This window comes from Fusarium mangiferae (assembly GCF_900044065.1).
Source record: "Fusarium mangiferae strain MRC7560 genome assembly, contig: FMAN_scaffold038, whole genome shotgun sequence".
In the NCBI taxonomy this organism is placed as follows: Eukaryota; Fungi; Ascomycota; class Sordariomycetes; order Hypocreales; family Nectriaceae; genus Fusarium; species Fusarium mangiferae.
Genome location: NW_024573958.1, coordinates 7,969 through 23,898, shown reverse-complemented (window position 1 = coordinate 23,898; position 15,930 = coordinate 7,969). Strand labels below are relative to the sequence as shown.

At 48.8% G+C, this 15,930-nt stretch overlaps 4 protein-coding genes across 4 annotated transcripts; 3 read left to right on the top strand and 1 right to left on the bottom strand.

Annotated features, from left to right (window-relative positions):
* Positions 1-3,004: 3,004 nt before the first annotated feature.
* On the top strand, positions 3,005-5,410 carry FMAN_15475 (uncharacterized protein; the record flags this gene model as incomplete). Its single annotated transcript, XM_041826303.1, has 1 exon — positions 3,005-5,410. The coding sequence occupies one exon, from the start codon at positions 3,005-3,007 to the stop codon at positions 5,408-5,410; it is 2,406 nt and encodes an 801-aa protein (XP_041691566.1).
* A 2,366-nt stretch (positions 5,411-7,776) lies between these two features.
* Positions 7,777-9,439, top strand: FMAN_15474 (uncharacterized protein; the record flags this gene model as incomplete). The annotated part of the gene is made up of 2 exons (XM_041826302.1): positions 7,777-7,798; positions 8,514-9,439. The coding sequence occupies 2 exons, from the start codon at positions 7,777-7,779 to the stop codon at positions 9,437-9,439; spliced, it is 948 nt and encodes a 315-aa protein (XP_041691565.1).
* A 2,541-nt stretch (positions 9,440-11,980) lies between these two features.
* Positions 11,981-12,592, bottom strand: FMAN_15473 (uncharacterized protein; the record flags this gene model as incomplete). Its single annotated transcript, XM_041826301.1, has 1 exon — positions 11,981-12,592. The coding sequence occupies one exon, from the start codon at positions 12,590-12,592 to the stop codon at positions 11,981-11,983; it is 612 nt and encodes a 203-aa protein (XP_041691564.1).
* A 1,266-nt stretch (positions 12,593-13,858) lies between these two features.
* FMAN_15472 (uncharacterized protein) lies at positions 13,859-14,755 on the top strand (the record flags this gene model as incomplete). Its single annotated transcript, XM_041826299.1, has 1 exon — positions 13,859-14,755. The coding sequence occupies one exon, from the start codon at positions 13,859-13,861 to the stop codon at positions 14,753-14,755; it is 897 nt and encodes a 298-aa protein (XP_041691563.1).
* Between the last annotated feature and the right edge of the window lie 1,175 nt (positions 14,756-15,930).

The window sequence follows — 15,930 nt, the reverse complement described above, 5'->3', positions numbered from 1 at the left end:
GACATACATACAAGCGAGTATGGGGCGCAATTGGGTCTTTTTGAGTGGCCAAAGAACCTCCCGCAACGTCTCATGGATCAGCTTGCCGACAAGTCCCCAAACCCAGGGATTAGGCCGCTTCCACACGACTTTAAAACCCCGCAAGGATCACTCCATTGTCCGTTATGCCGTAAGGCCAAAGAGTTTTCACAAGTCACGCGTTTCACAAGACATTTGTTGTTGGAGCATTTGTAATTATTTAGCTACTTCGCGCACCATCTTTCTACCTAGCCCCCATAGGAAAAGTTCAGCAATTAATCACACCGTGACATGCAGAGAAGTCAGACTCTCGTTCAAAAATGATATTCGATGATCGGGCGACTACGTTCGAATGGGTGACCGTACAACACACGGTCGAGCTTGAGATTGAGTTTTAGGCCATAAGCATCTACGCTTGCTGGGCGTTATGGGGGGTTGCCCTCTGTAATATTGATGGCTATAGTGGAGCAATCCATCTCTGCATTTACAGATGCCGAGGTACCGCACCTCGCACATCTATTGGGCATAATGTGTCTTGCACAAAACCTCTTCTCCCTAAAGACCCTAAAGACGTACTCCAGCCGGTGTAGCTATGACGCACCTTTAACCTCTGAAGATCATCAGTAGCTGGGGTGAAAAAAGCTTATCTGTAAGACTGAAGTCAGCTCTTCGTAAGCGCTTAGGTTAATATTAGACGCCAACACACGACTAGAACAAAGGCGCTAGTGAACACGAGTCACTTTTGGTTTTGGCGCCAAATTGATTTCAAGACGGATTTACTCGGGTTCTGGCAGGAGTTAACCTGCCTGAACACTGGAGACAGGAACTAGTAATTCGCGAACAAAAAATGGACGCGTGAGGTCACACCCAAGGCAAATACCATAGTCTGGATTGTAGTTCCATAGAATGCAACCAGAGACGCGATGCAGAAAACTGACTACCGAGTTCATGTGATAATATTTCGCTGTCTTGTATGCCAAACTGGCTGGTAAGCGCCGAGAACTGAGGCTCTGTAGAAACTAGAAAAGGTAAAATGTGGGGGTAATCTGAAAACAGAAAATCGTTCTTGTAGTCGCCCCTCAGTAGCGAATATTCCAAGACAGCTTTAAGGATGAATTTTATGGAAAAGGCTTCAAAAAACAGACTTCAGAAGGCGTAGCCACAATTCATGTTTCGGATTTGAGACGTTGTCAATAGGGAACTGACGGCGTATTCTTGAGCGAAATTGCAGAGTCGTACATGTCCAATTAGAACATGCTTGAAATCCTCAACATGTGGAGTTATTTTAGTTTGCATACTCTGCCTTGGTTTGGCTGTGGGGGATATGTGTCCGTATGAATTTATGTACAGTCCCAGTGTTGGCACGCTAGGTGGTACCCGCTGCATCTACTTATTCGCTATAACCAGGCTTTCCGTTTTCTGAGAAAGCTGCAGCTACTTCTTGCAGAAACATGTTTCTGCATTTCGTGGTTTTCAGGTTGCGCCCGTAGGTTAACAAAAAACATCAGACTGCAAGTTTACTTTTGGTATGTGAAGCTGGTTTTCTATTATAATAATCTCCAAAAGACCAGAGGTACACGTCGATAGATCTAAGGAGCAACTTCTGGGAGCTTCAGCTCCTAGCGCTCACGGGTGAGTTCGGTAAGCGGCTTTCTGAAGAACTGTCAGCCGCATAACATCGCGGATGACTTAGCTGCTCATAAGAATGGTCACTAGCTATTGGGAAGTTACGTAGCTGAAGCTGCGGGGAGGTTTCAATTCAAGAATGTACGGTCTGGCTCATCTGAGTTCGTGTGGTTTCCCGTCACGAATCTATCACAATGTGGTTCTTACTGAGAATCTTATAAATTTCTAAGCCTGGATCAGCAAGCCAGGAAAGAGGACCGGATGATCGGGTAGGTTTGGCGTTGGAGATGGGCTATTGTCGCCGTGATGGTTGCCGTCGCTGGATTGTCGTGTTTCGATATTGATCGCGACCGCGTTCGAATGGGTGACTGTACGGAACCTTTCCAGCGCTGAGGTTCAGTTTTAGGGCACAAGCCCCCTATACTTGCTGGGAGTTATGGGGAGCTGCCCTCTGCGATATTGATGGTCTATGGTGGGGCTATATCCTAACATCTCTGCGTTTTCAGGTTCCCCTGAGGTACCGTGCACCGCGAATCGGTGGGGCACGTCGTGCGGAATGGGTACCAGGACACGATTTCCAGAGTATCTTGCACAAAATCGCTTCTGGAAACGGACTCCAGAAGACGAGCTCCAGCCGACGCAGCCATGATGCATCCCCGAAAATTATCAACAGCTGGATTGAATAAAACCTCTCGGATGCGTGTCATCATCATAAGACCTGCTTGATGGAGAGGGGTAGCCGCTTTGCAAACATGTCAGCTTGCCGACAGAGCAGTCAGCACCTTCCCCTCATTTGTTTTTCCTTGACACTAGCTGTTAGTCGGCTGTTAGGGCCGGGGTCCGACCGCCTGTCGTGCAACCAAGAACGCACGTAAATCTCGGCTACGACCCATCTTTGCCTTAACAGAGATGGAAAAATGCGCGTTTTGTGCTCCCGAGCTCGGAACCACCACCGACAATAAGATGCAACGACCAGTGAGGCTGCCTACTCGTGAGCCTGCACTGCAGGCAGCCTGGGAAGGCACTGGATTACACCTGCGTCTACAATCACCTACGCTGTGCGAGCGCACGCTGCCCAGCAGATCCGCAAGCTCCTAAGGACCCTCACGACCTTACTACGACCGTCATGGCGACGAATGTCGACAGCGACCTAGCCTGTGGCCTTAGGCAAGTCTATCCGCATCCGGATGCAGATGTGGCCGCCGTCGAGATATTGTGCTGATGGCCCGCAATTTATCCGGTATTCCACACTGTAACCCCGGCAACAGACCCAAAGAGGGGAAAGGGCGGCTTCTTCGTACTAAATGACTTGTTCATGTACACAAAAGCCGCTTGGTTGAAATAGCACGCAGAGCTCAAGATGGATGCCCTCGGGAGGATTGAAGAGCTGGAAAGGCTGTTGGAGCTTGCTCACGCTCAGCAACAAGAAGCGGAGCGGCGGATCGAAGAAGAGCGACGACGCGCCGAAAAACAACAAGAGGAAGCGGAGCAGCGGATCGAAGAAGAACGACAACGTGCCGAAGAAGAACGACAGCGTGCTGAAGCGTCGGAGAGAGAAACGCAACGATTGACGCTCGTCGAATACTTGGGAGACTCACACGTCCTCGCGTACGCGAAACTAACTGTCGAAATGAACCCCAACCTAACGTCAAAGGGCTCCATCACCAACCCGCGCGATAAATGGTGCCCCAACGAGCTGGCACCGTGGGCCGACTTCCTTGACGAACAGAAGGATGTTTTCGGAGCCCTCTTCGCCACATTTCCCACCGAGCGACGTCTCTTCGAGAATCGAGCTTTTCTCATTGGTTTAGGGGAAAGGATTGCCCGCCGGCCGATAGCAGATGAAAAGATGCTGGAAAGGTTCCTGCACGAGGCCGTCGAGGATCCAGTCCGAGCCATCGTAGAGGAGCTCAAGCAGGTCAATGATGTCAGGAGTGTCTTTGACCTTGGCAACGGCATCGTCTTCGAGAACCATCCTCATGCGATCAGTGACGTGGCTGAGGAGGTTGTCGAGAGAGAGGGACCGCCGGCGCTGCCACAGACGCCCGACCACCGACGAGACCTAGGCCTACTACGACCCGATCAGATTTGCATATATCGATCCGACGATGATCTACCGGAGTGGCGCCGCATGCTGCACGTCGAAGAGTATAAGCCACCCCACAAGCTGTCTCTTCCGCTACTTCGCGTCGGCCTTCGCCCCATGAACATCTACAAAGAGGTGGTTAACCGAAAGACGATCCCGAAGCCAGCGGATACAAAGGAGCGATTCCAATACAACGCGGAAAAGCTGACGGCAGCCGCCGTAACGCAGACGTATCATTACATGATCGAAAGCGGCCTTGAGCATGGGGTTTTGACCACTGGCGAAGCCTTTATATTCTTCAAGATTGACTGGAAATGTCCCCAAAGACTTCAATATCACCTTGCTGAGCCTGTCCCGGAGGTTCTGGCACATCCGGAAAACGCTCACCTCTGCACAGCCGTCGCCCAGTATCTAGCCTTCACACTCATGGCACTGGGTTCGCCTGGGGAACGCCGTGGACATGGCCAGGAGGAACGTGGCAAGGCCATGGAGGGTTTGAAGACATGGACTGTAGATTTCGAAAGCACCTTACGCTCCATTCCCAAAGACGAGCGAACGGTGTCGCCGGACGACTCATCTGAGTACCGACCTACTACTTACAAAAACGTTGATCGGACACCATCCGTTCCCCGAAGGCGAACTAGGCGAACCGCTGCAGTTGAGGTCAGCGACAGCATTTTACGGCGGGATGACAGGCGCGAGCCATCGGACGACGAGTCAGCGCCAGGACCGCCAGATACGCCCACGCCAAGCGCGCCAACTGCTAGGCTGGGATCTCGACGGAGCCAACGGATAGCGCTTCGGCTCCGATCAAGCGGCCGAGAGAGTGGTCAAGGCCAAGGTCGGCAGTACTGTACGCAACAATGCCTTCTCCGTCTCAAGACAGGCGGTTATCTCGACCTAGATTGCCCAAACGCAGTTCTGCATAAGGCGACTGCTGGCGGAAAAGGCTGCCCCAATGGTCGCATCCGTCATCCAATATCCTACCAGAAATGGTTTGAACATCTCAGAAAACAGCTGGTCTACTCCCTTGACGACGGCATCGTCCCGCTGGGGATGGGTGGAGCGCGTGGGGTACTTTTCCAGGTGACCCTGCTAAAGTATGGCTACACTTTTGTCAGCAAAGGCACGGTACGGGCTTTCATCCCAGACCTTCAACACGAAGCTGCAGTGTATAAACGGTGCAGGGCATACCAGGGTGAGAATATGCCAGTTTTCCTAGGTGAAATTGATCTAAGGTCGATGCGCAAAACGTACTATTATGCACACCGGGTGTATGTAGTATACATGGCATTCATGTCATGGGGCGGTCACTGCGTCGACAAAGTCCAGCTTGGTAATGACGGGATGATGCAGCTTGAGGCCAAGACACGGACATCGTTGACCACTCTGCATCGAAGAGGCGTGATCCACAAGGATATACGAGCGGCCAACATTTTATATGATCCACGAACTGACAATGTCTTGTTAATCGACTTTGAGCGAGCTGCGCTGCTCGACAAACCACGACATCCGTTAGCGCCGTTAGTACCAAACAAGCGGAAATCGAGGTCAGGTGCGTCGCAGGATACGAAGGTGACGGGACTGGCAGGCGACCGAGAACGATCAGAGCAAGGTCGTCGAAACGACCTTGCGATGTTGGAGGCTGTGTTTGGGTCGGCACACTCCCATTATGTCTGAGTGAGGAGGAGCCGAGATATTGTATAGTATGATGAATACCCTAGACGCTTAACATTGCCGTTCCTCAAAGTGTAAACAGCAGGCAGTGACTGAGGAGGTTGAAGCTGGCTGCAAGAGACAAGGGCGAACGCCGAGGTGATCACGCTATTGTTAGGGGCTCCTCATATCGACGCCAGCAAACCGGACGACTCTTGGCCGTACAGCCCTCTTCTTCGCTTTTAGGTTTGGGCGATACCAAGCGGCGCGAGTCCTCCTCTCCGATAGGCGCGTCAACCCGAACGTCAAGGACTAGGTGGGTCCAACAGCATTATTTGCTGCGGTAGCGAATGTTCACCTGCACGTGGCCAAGCTTCTTGTTACTAGCGGTGCAGCCGTTGAGATGCAGGGCGGCATCGGGCGGCGTCGGCCAGAGTCTGATATGGTGGGCGCTCCGCGCTGGTAATACTGAGCTGATCCAGCTCTTAGTGGAGCATGCTGAACAGTTGGCACTTGGATCTCGGACGACCATATTCCCAATGATCTTGTTTCTACTCCGTTTGATCACGAAGCTCCTTGGTGCGACGCCTATACGCTGAATATCTAAGGAGGTTGCCGCTACTCTTATAGCGTTTGTGATGGGGGTTCTGCTTGTGCATGGAAGGCTATGCTAGGGGTATTCGATTATGCAATAAGGGTCATGCTCTTATGCTTCAATGAGTATTCAAGAGGTGTCTCTGGGTCATATCGAAATCTTAGACCACCTTTGCTGCCTTATTCTTCAAAATCTACTTTCCTTGTCCATTCATTCGAGCTAATATAAGGTAAGTTCATCTATTGCCCTGCTACCTACTTCCAAATTTCAATTCCAGCTCCGGACAAATTTTTGCAACATCACATCGGAAAGCTTACCGATGAGCTGCACCGACGCGTCGCCCGTCGTAATATTCCTTGCCCTTATCGATCCCCCACCCTCTAAGATTATCGTCTGTTGACTTTCTTTACCAACAGTGATGTTCTCTAGATTACATGCATGTGCAGCAGAGCCTATACTCGCTACTGTACTGGGCTGAATAGTATCTGCAGCGTTGACGTCATCGTCGTGCATAGTCTCCTGTTGAGTTGAGGTGGTTGGATTATCTTGAACTTCCTGGGTGTGGTTTTGTAGAAGAGAAATAGACTCTACTAGTAATCTCGTAGATTTCTCGATCGCGGAGATAGCGATAGTCTGAAGACGAATGAGTTCTCTCAAATCCTGCGTCGGAGATGTATCTAGACCCTAGAACCTCTAGCGTTACTCGACTGTTTCTATAGTCAACATGCATATCAAGCTCACCTTTAATTGCTGGGAATGGGGCTCGTCCCGCGACTGTTGTATATCTATGTGCAAAGGTAGAGAGCTTCTGGATCCGATGTTGATATTTCGACCTTTGTCTAACATCTTGTTTATCAATCGTGTACAAGATGCTTGTTATCAACAAGAATTTCAGATAGAATGAGCTCTTTGTGATCGAGCTAGAGAGACTGACGACTTAGACGCTTTTTATTCTTCACAGTGATATTCAATGTACGACCTTGATCCATCATAAGGTAGGAATGGAATCATGTCGTAGCATCATCGACTTTTGGTACGTTATGAGGATAAGCATCTAGCTCTGCGCTGGAAGGTTCCGTCGCTAGTAAAGGAAGGCAATACCGATGGAGAACATCGGTGGCTCTTGCTTGCTCACGGTGATGCTAGTCTTATCTTCAACTTTGACGCCACGTAAAGAATCATTAAGTAATCAGCGAGCAAAAAGTATTAATATTAGGCCTAAGCTACCTGAAAATTCAATAACAAACCTCAAAATCCATGACGATACCATTGTTGAGTTCAATCTTTTCGAGAGGGAGGAAATAAATGATGTTGTGGCGTCTACGTTCAAAACCATGATGATGAGATTAATTCGATATTCATTTGAGTTTATGCCGTATGATCGTGATTGTCTAAAATAGCCTCGCGCTTATTCCTAGAGGCTATGCTTGTGCCAGACTCCCATCCTTATCCTAGAAAGGGTATCTTGGCAACGAATAGACGTTTCCTCACCTGACCGCGTTGGTGCAAATAACTAACAGTTCTTGCGTTATGGAATGAGCATCTCGGAGGAGTATCAGACTGGATATATTTAGTTCGGCAGAAAAGCCTTTCTGACCTTATTTAAATAAGAGTTGCTCTAGAGGCCAGTTCCCTTTTCGGGAATGAGGACTGAGAATTGTTGGTTCTAACACTGCGAAATCTTCTAGTCTAAAGCAGAACTAACTGTTGGTTGCATTCTCCCCCTCGACGGATTCTTTTATTCCCTTCTACAAAATGTGCAACCAAACTTACATTGCAGTACTTGGATACGAGCATGGAGCAGCGAAGGCCACCAGGTGAATTGCTTGTCTTTATATGAGTGGAATATATGCATATAAAACTTGAAATAAATTCTATTGTCTTATTTACGGAAGTTTTTTTTTGGGGCTGTTGCTTGGGTGTTACGGAGCCGAGGTAAAGATTAATTCTTATCGATACGCTGTCCCCGCTCTAGATTTTAGTGTGGATTTTTGAGCTACCCTGTATAGAAACAGGAAGTACATAACAGCATGCGATAAAACATCCAAAAACAGCTGCGGGCTCTATCTTTCTATGCTATTCTGAGACTTAAGGCTTGGGAGAGGGAATCTTGTTGACATATGCGAAAGAACAACTTGGTTACGAATTCACCTGCATTTTAACGCCTCCGAAGCGCAGATTCAATTTAGTCAGTTAACCATGCTTTCAAGATGCTTGGTTCTTGTGGGGTCGTGGAATTGTCATTTGACCAAACTTAGGCAAGCCCCGCATTTCGGTCGCAAATGTGGTTGTGTGGACTGACCCGCTTATAATTCCCATGGTTCTCGGGGCAGGTGTTCTGTTGTCCAGATGCTTTTCCCTTATCCAGCATCTCACCCGCCCTGTCTCGGCGCAAATGTATCTGCCTCATGGGGGAACTTGAGCGGCTGCAGGAGTAGCTACGGGAAGCGCACCGCCTGCGCGAAGAGGAGCAACGACGACGTGAAGCTGTCGAAGGGCGCGCCCTCGAGGAACAACACTAACAAGAAGAAGAGCAACGCCGACGCGAAGAAGCCGAAGAACGCGCAGACGCATCGCGACCATTGACACTCCAACAATATCTCGAAACATGTCATTCTCTCAGCCTCGCTGTCGAAATAATAACCGACCGTTCTTTGACGACACAAGCGGACACGACGAAGCCGACCGGCCGAATTTACCCTCGACGAATTATTCTGTGGACCACATTCGCGACGGAACAAGAACATATCTGGAACGAGCTTTCCTTCAGTCACTTCTTTTCTTCCCAACCCGCCTTTCCATCCCGACACCAGCAGGATTACGTGAGATCCTTGCTTCGCCCAGTCAGCAGCGAGATTGGACCTCGAAATTGCGAGCGAGACGTCGTGGAACATGCTGTCCAGAAGCTGATGGACGTGACATACAACGATTCATCGCTGAGGAGTTATCTCGACCTCGATAGAACGGTGACTTTTGAAAGCCACACGAACCTCGGTATTACTGATGACTCCCCTTCCGAATCGATGGAGCAAGTGTCGATTGGCTCCAGACCGCCCAGCCGAATAACTCGACAATATCGAAAGACACGAGGGAAGGGCAACCGAGGGGGCCAGTTCTGTATATACCGGACCTCTGACGATCAAAATATCACTGTCATCGCGATCGAGTATAAAGCGCCACATAAGTCGAGACGTGGCGAGATTGTCATAGGGCTGGCCTTAGAGATCCAGCCGGATTGTGATGTGATCAACCAGGAGGGTGAGGGATATGAATTTGCAGCGACGCGACTTGCTACTGACGTCGTGACCCAGCTCTTCTCTTACATGATAGGTAAAGGCATCCAGTACGGGTACATCGATACCGAGGAGACATATGTATTCCTCCACTGCTGCTTTCAACTACAACGGCTGGAACCATACAGCTACCAGCGATTCTTTTCCCATGCCAGTGACTTTTAATAACCTGGTTCCTCCACTTAATGCGAGCCGTTTCATTCAGCTCGAAATCGAGCATAAGAGTCCTACCCACCGCACTTCATAGTCAGAAGATGTCGAGTCGGAAATGGCAGATAGCCTTTTTCCCTCCTTTTCCTCACGCAAAGTATGGGTCCTACAATAATATTCTCTGATCAAGGCACGTTTTCTTGAACGAGGGAGCCTCAGGTCCATCTCTTTCTAGCGTTAGCGCTCCCTGCTTTTAGCGCGGGGTTTCTCATTTAGAACCACCAGACACTAGATCCCCAAGAGTGCCAACATTGACATTTTAAACGAACAGGAAGATAGAACTAGATTGAGCTTTTGGGGCTTTGCATCATGGGGAGGGTAAATGGAAATGTTTATTTGCCGCGATGCGTAAATCAGTCCGGTTATACGGGTAGATTAAGCCGTGGGTTAACGAGTTCTGGCCATTGTCTTGGTACCAACAGAAAACTTCATAATTTGACTTCATACCTGAGGCAGCACACCACTTGGGACTCTGTCCAACTTCACCCTTGCGTCAGGCTTTCTCCAATCAAAGCCCAAACTTTTCTGAAATCAGTCAATTATTATCTTCGAGTGACATCCCTTCAAGCCACACTTACAATTTCCAGAAGCCACAAATTAAAAAGTCAGACAATCTACCAAGTGAGTACATATAAACAGACCTCCTGGTTTTCTTTACTATCTAACAACCTCTTTTTCTTTACGCTTGCCTTAGCCTTTTACTTCTGTTTCCTAGAATCATTTTCTAAGTCAGATTGTTCTTTACTAGCGTCGCTTTCGATGAATTGCCAGCTACTATACAGAAGCAAGGTTGACAAGAGTAAGAAAAGTAAACTTAGTTACGACAGGGCTCGTGTAGCGTGTGGAAAGTCTCCCAGGCATGCTTATCAGTATATACGCTAACTGGGAGCTTAAGGCCACTGCCGAAAACGCAAAATCAGGTGCGTTCGGCCTGGAGATGATCGTCAGACTCCATGCGCCAGCTGCTCCCGCCTGAAGAGGGAGTGCAACCTGGTGTGCGGCAAAGCAATTGACGTCGCTATCCCTGACCAACGGCCGGCCCCAATAATTGACCAAAGGGGGTCCGATAACTTCAACGCACCTGAATTGACCAATTCATTAAGCTTATCTACGCCACGATACGATTCAGATGCCATTGCGGCTGCCCTGAACCAAACATATACTGATCTCGAAATAGAACGTTAGTCAAAAAGAAAAGAAATTACATCTAGGCCTATGATTCTGATTGTTTCCTAGTATTCCTTTCCCAGCTTTCTTCCAATCTACCTGGAGTTGCAGAGTCAGGTTGCATGGATGTGAGCTGGCAACAAACCCAGGTCATACCCCTTGCTTGGGTCGATACCATCAGTCTCGGCTACCCCATTTTACCAATATTTCAATCGAACCCTTCAGGGCCATCTCTAGACACGCCCTCATACGAATACACAGGCATGGGTCATGGACTCAGGCTAAACGAGGTCTACGCGCAACCGCGTTCGTGTTGGGAGTTGGGTGCGCTAGGAGGCTTCAGCTAGAGCACACCTACCAAAGCATGGGGGGCTCATACCAGAGCCTCAGCACATCTAAACCTCAATGAGGGGCTGGGTGGAATGCGTTCATCTACTGGTCCAGCGGCAAGTTAGGGTTGTTATAGAGAGCTAGGCCCAGTTTTTACCGTTATAGCTCGTTAATTATAGCGTGTGGGTTCCTCATCTAGAGCCGCCGGGGCGTGCATGTGCCCTAAAACAAGAAGTAGATCACTGACTGGCTGGCATCATCGCAGAGGAGCCAAGGACCGCTTCCTAAATACACAAACTCAAAAGTAAATTTATCCCCCCTGCGGTAACTGGAAATGGACTAGAGAAGTGTTGCTACATGTATCCTGTCCCTGGCAGATTTTTATAACAACTTTCTCTCTCGTCGCGATAACAATGGCTATCATCGAGTACATGCGCGTGAGAAAGAGAGACTGGAGTAATGAGAACTTCAAGGAAAAATGGAGCACACTCAAGAATAATAGCCTCAATATCTACGGCGCCGAAGTATATGTCTGTATTCGCCGTATAGGCAAAAAGTATAAGTTTAAGTTTACTGACAAAGCATTACCGCTGTCTGACATGGCAAGGGTCAGTCCTATTGTCACAGTATGCTTGCTGTGACTTAACAGAAGATGACAGAATGAAAGCTTGAAAGCTTCCCGTTACCTGTACTCGCGACAGCCGCGTATGTTGTACGTCATAGGAACAACCAAAGTTCAGTGAAGGGGACTGCTACGGCGGAACGTCTAGATGGGCCAATACTGACAGGGAACCAGTTATTAGAGCCCAGAAAGAAATGACGCAATAAGTTATAATTGATCTTAATAAAAATTTGCGTTCCATCATCTATGCGTCACAAAGAGTTGTTACCAATCTGAAATACCTTACTAGATAAATTTCGCAGAAATTCCAGTGAAACTCTTGGTGGCTGCTGTCTTTCCTGGATACGTCACATCAGCGCTTCGTTGCGTGTCAAAGTTCAGAAACTCTGTGTGGCCACGGAAATACCACTCTCGTTTTCGGGCAACATTGAAAACTGCCAAAGCTGATCCACGTTGGGTGGGCAGATCGGGTTGTCAAAGACCATAGCTGTGGGATATGGCTCGTTGCTGACGGTGGAGGTCCAGCTGTCGTAGGCAAAGAGACTGCTTGGCTGAGAGCCCGTTGAGCTTTCTAGCATTGTAGGGCTACATATTCCCGATAATTCCCTAGTACCATTGACTGAGACTGTTCTTTTTCCCCATTCTGGGAGTTGAGGCTCTCTTGTTGATGCGTGCGTCGATAACCCGGACGTTGTGTCTGAAGCAGGATTACTCCCCGTGTGGTTACCAAGTTGACGACGAATAGTTGAGTCGAGCGAACCGAGCACCTGTAATAAATTGTCCTTTTCCTTTGTGACCTGGTCTAGCTGGTGCAATAGCGAGACTATTCGCGCCTCTGATTCGTCTTGTCGTAAAATCTCAACCATGTTCTCAAGATGCTTGATGCGACTTTTTGTCCTCTCACGCGCCTGCTTCTGGGACTTGCGATCGGCTTCCTGCTTCTTGAGCTGGCGGGCCAAGGCCGCGCTGTTGTATGTTTTTTTGTACATGGTGTCTCACTCTGGGATGGAAATAAAAGGATAAACGTATAGCCGAATTAGAATGCGCGCATATAAGTCAGGGCCGTATCTCAGAACAGGAAGAGACAGAAACAAAAATCGCAAGAATGAACCTAACTAACAGCAAGGCTCCTGACAGGCTGCTCAAGCTAACGCTTTAAGTACGAATGGATCAAAAGGGATGATCCCGCAATTCAATGGTAAATTGATATGCTACTGTAAAAGTCTGGGGATTAATTAGACCAAGTCCACGTCTTGTTCTGATTTGTTCCGCAGAAATTCGGTGTTCATCTTTGCCATTTCTCAGTTTATCATACCAGATGTCTCAAGTTCCCATCATTCAAAGCCGTCGGCCGCGGTCCAACCCCACAATTTCTTCCAATTGCTAATGCCATCACCAAGCCCTGAACCTGGGGCACCGTGTAGGATGGTCTCGTACGCAACACATAAGTGACCTGTCGTCTTGTTCCATGAAACATGACCTCTTTATGGAGAGAATGAGATAGGCGTCTTACGCCAAGCCATGCAATTCATGTTTCTTAGTAGTAATGAGGCGCGGTTCAAGTGTCATCCGAGACATGGGTGGGTCCCCACTGCTGTCGTAAAGGCCAAAAGATCCGCAGTCCAACAGATACAGTCCGGCGATAGAGGGCCGATGCCACAATAAAAGCATGCCACATATTTGGGAAATCCTCCCTCAGGCGTTTTGGCGCTCGCCTTGTGCCCGTGCGACGGCTCGGCGTTTTGTGGGTAAAGCAAGGGTGGCAGTTGAGACAGGCAAAGTCTTGTGCCTCGGAATGGGTACTGCAGTCAAGTATCCGAAATCAAAGTCCACTTCAAGCACGCTGGACCGAAATATCCAATTGTCATTCCAACTTTGGTATCTCGTTTGGGTTAGTTTGCCCCACTAAAACCCAAACTCGAGTTCTATTGCTTGCGTCTCTGCTTCGGCTTAATCTCTTTCTGTGCTCAGACATTGGCTTTTCCATAGCTTTTCCGCATGGCGTGAACTTCGCCTATTCATCACATTCAACCACATTGCTCGACCACTGCGTTACACCTACAGTACGCGCCACTGCCTGCGCCTGTTGTTGCCCCCCGCACTATGTGCCTGTACCAAAGACACCTCCGCCATTTCTTGTTTATAGCCATGCCCTCTGTCCAAGCTCGGTCTTTGGCAGCTGCCTTCATCACTGTTTCAATTACTTCACGGCCATAAATTGATAATCAATCAAGCGATTTTTTTCACTAGCCGAGATGAGCGCTGTGTATTCTCTCTTCCAACAATCGGCTCAGTACCCTCCCGGCGACACGAACTCCATCGCCCATGATCCCTCAGACATCCATCTCTACAACGCACCCTCTGAAGGTTTTTGGGAACCGTGGTCGCTTGTAAAGTATGCAACCTTTGCCGAATCATCTACAACCGCCGCTTCAAACGTCCACGAACAACAGCAACCGCTATGTTCCGACTGTTCCTGCGACGAAGATGCCTCGACTCAGTGGACACGTCCTATAACCTCGAAACGCGATTGTTCACTTCCATCCCCGCCCACCGATCCAACTAGAATAGACGTTGCGACCAGCAAGTTGGAGAGTAGCCGTGGCTCTCCACCAACCCAGCCTGACAAACGCGAGCACAACGCAAGTCGGCCACATTCTTCAAAGGCTTTGAGACGTGTCTCAACTCGAAAAACATCAAAGCCCGACACTACCTCGACAAAGCCTAAAATCCGTGGTGGCAGAGCGAAACCAGCTTCCCAGGCTACGAAAACACTGTCTCTCGACCCAGACGAAAGCATCGATAAGCACAGCAGAACGGTTAAGGAAAGGAACCGCATAGCCTCCAATAAGTTCCGCGTCAAAAAGCGTGAAGACGCAAAGAGGCTTCGAGCAGACCAACAAGACATGGAACGCGTAAACCGTGACTTGTCAAATCATGTCTCCGACCTCAGTATGCAAGTCTATGACCTCAACATGAAACTGTTGCAGCACATCGGCTGCGATTGCCATTTGATTCAGGAGTATATATCATACCAAGCACACCAGTACATTCAGGACTTAAGCAATGGGAAGCAAGCTGGGGCAACGACGCCTCTTGGCGTCCACAACCATGTAGTTGATGAGTTGCCCGAGGCTAATTTTCTGTATTAATATACTGCACGAAACAAAGACCAAGATCTTTAATTGACTCTTGCTATCTTGACTGATCCAAAAGTTCCGGATGTGCATTAACGACCTCCACTACGATCCTGCAGAAGGCGATCCTCGTCTATTGCTGGCTTATAGACCTCTTGAATAGCGTGTAGGAAATCATCACTCTGCAATTCCCGTCACAGTGTGAACAGGTCAATTCAATGCTTCAACCCTTAGTGTCAACTTCGTGAAAATATTTTTTAGAAATTATAATTAGTGGAAAGTTCATGTCAAGAGCGTAGGGAAGAACCTAAGATTATTATAATACTATCTAGCGAAACATCTCTCAGCGGCCATCCCTGGGATCGAACAAGATGTCTACCAGCTTCAAGTGGGATTAGCCTGCCGTGTAAGATTGCTGAACCCTTCAGTGTCGTATACATGTATTCGTTGCCCTCTGGGCGGCTGTCCGTAGATACTGGGCGGGATGAATACATCCTTTGCCCTACCATTACGAGGTTTTACCTTTCAATCGATCGTAGACACTCTCATCTGATGGCGATTCTGTCGCTATTTCAAAGGTCTGTCCAGCCAGTTGCCACTCGATATCAACTACCCCTTGATGCCGTGACCAGCATTGTCGATACTTCTCCTTAAGCTCGCTTCAATTCCATTCGCCGATTCTCGCAAGTCTTAAGAGATAGCCTGGCGCTTGACGGCCTGGCGGAGGTTCTCTCGTTGTCGGAGAATCTTCTGAATCTCGAGGCCATTGTCTACAGCTACGGACTGTTCAGCAGTCCCAAAATAACAGAAGGCCTCGCCATATAGATTGCCAAAGATTGTTCCATGCTAAGTTCATAAAGATCATCCTCCATGTGATATAGTGCCGTGTACTGTCTCAGCATGGTGTTGCAAGTGCATCTTATGATCTAACGTCTCATCACACAGGCGGCAATAGAGCTTTTCGTTTGATTGAAGATTGGAGAGATGACATCGTTTGAAGTGCTTGCTTAAATCACCAGCGGAATAGAAGGGATTTATGAGACGTTCGATAGCCGGGTCAGAAGGCTGGAGGGTTGTGGCCCTCCCGATACAGAGGAAGCACCTACGGCTTCGCTCGTCCCTGTTCGTCACAAAAACAGAAGCGACTGCAGTACCGATGTCGTTCATCGGTTGAGATTCCTTGCCTGCTG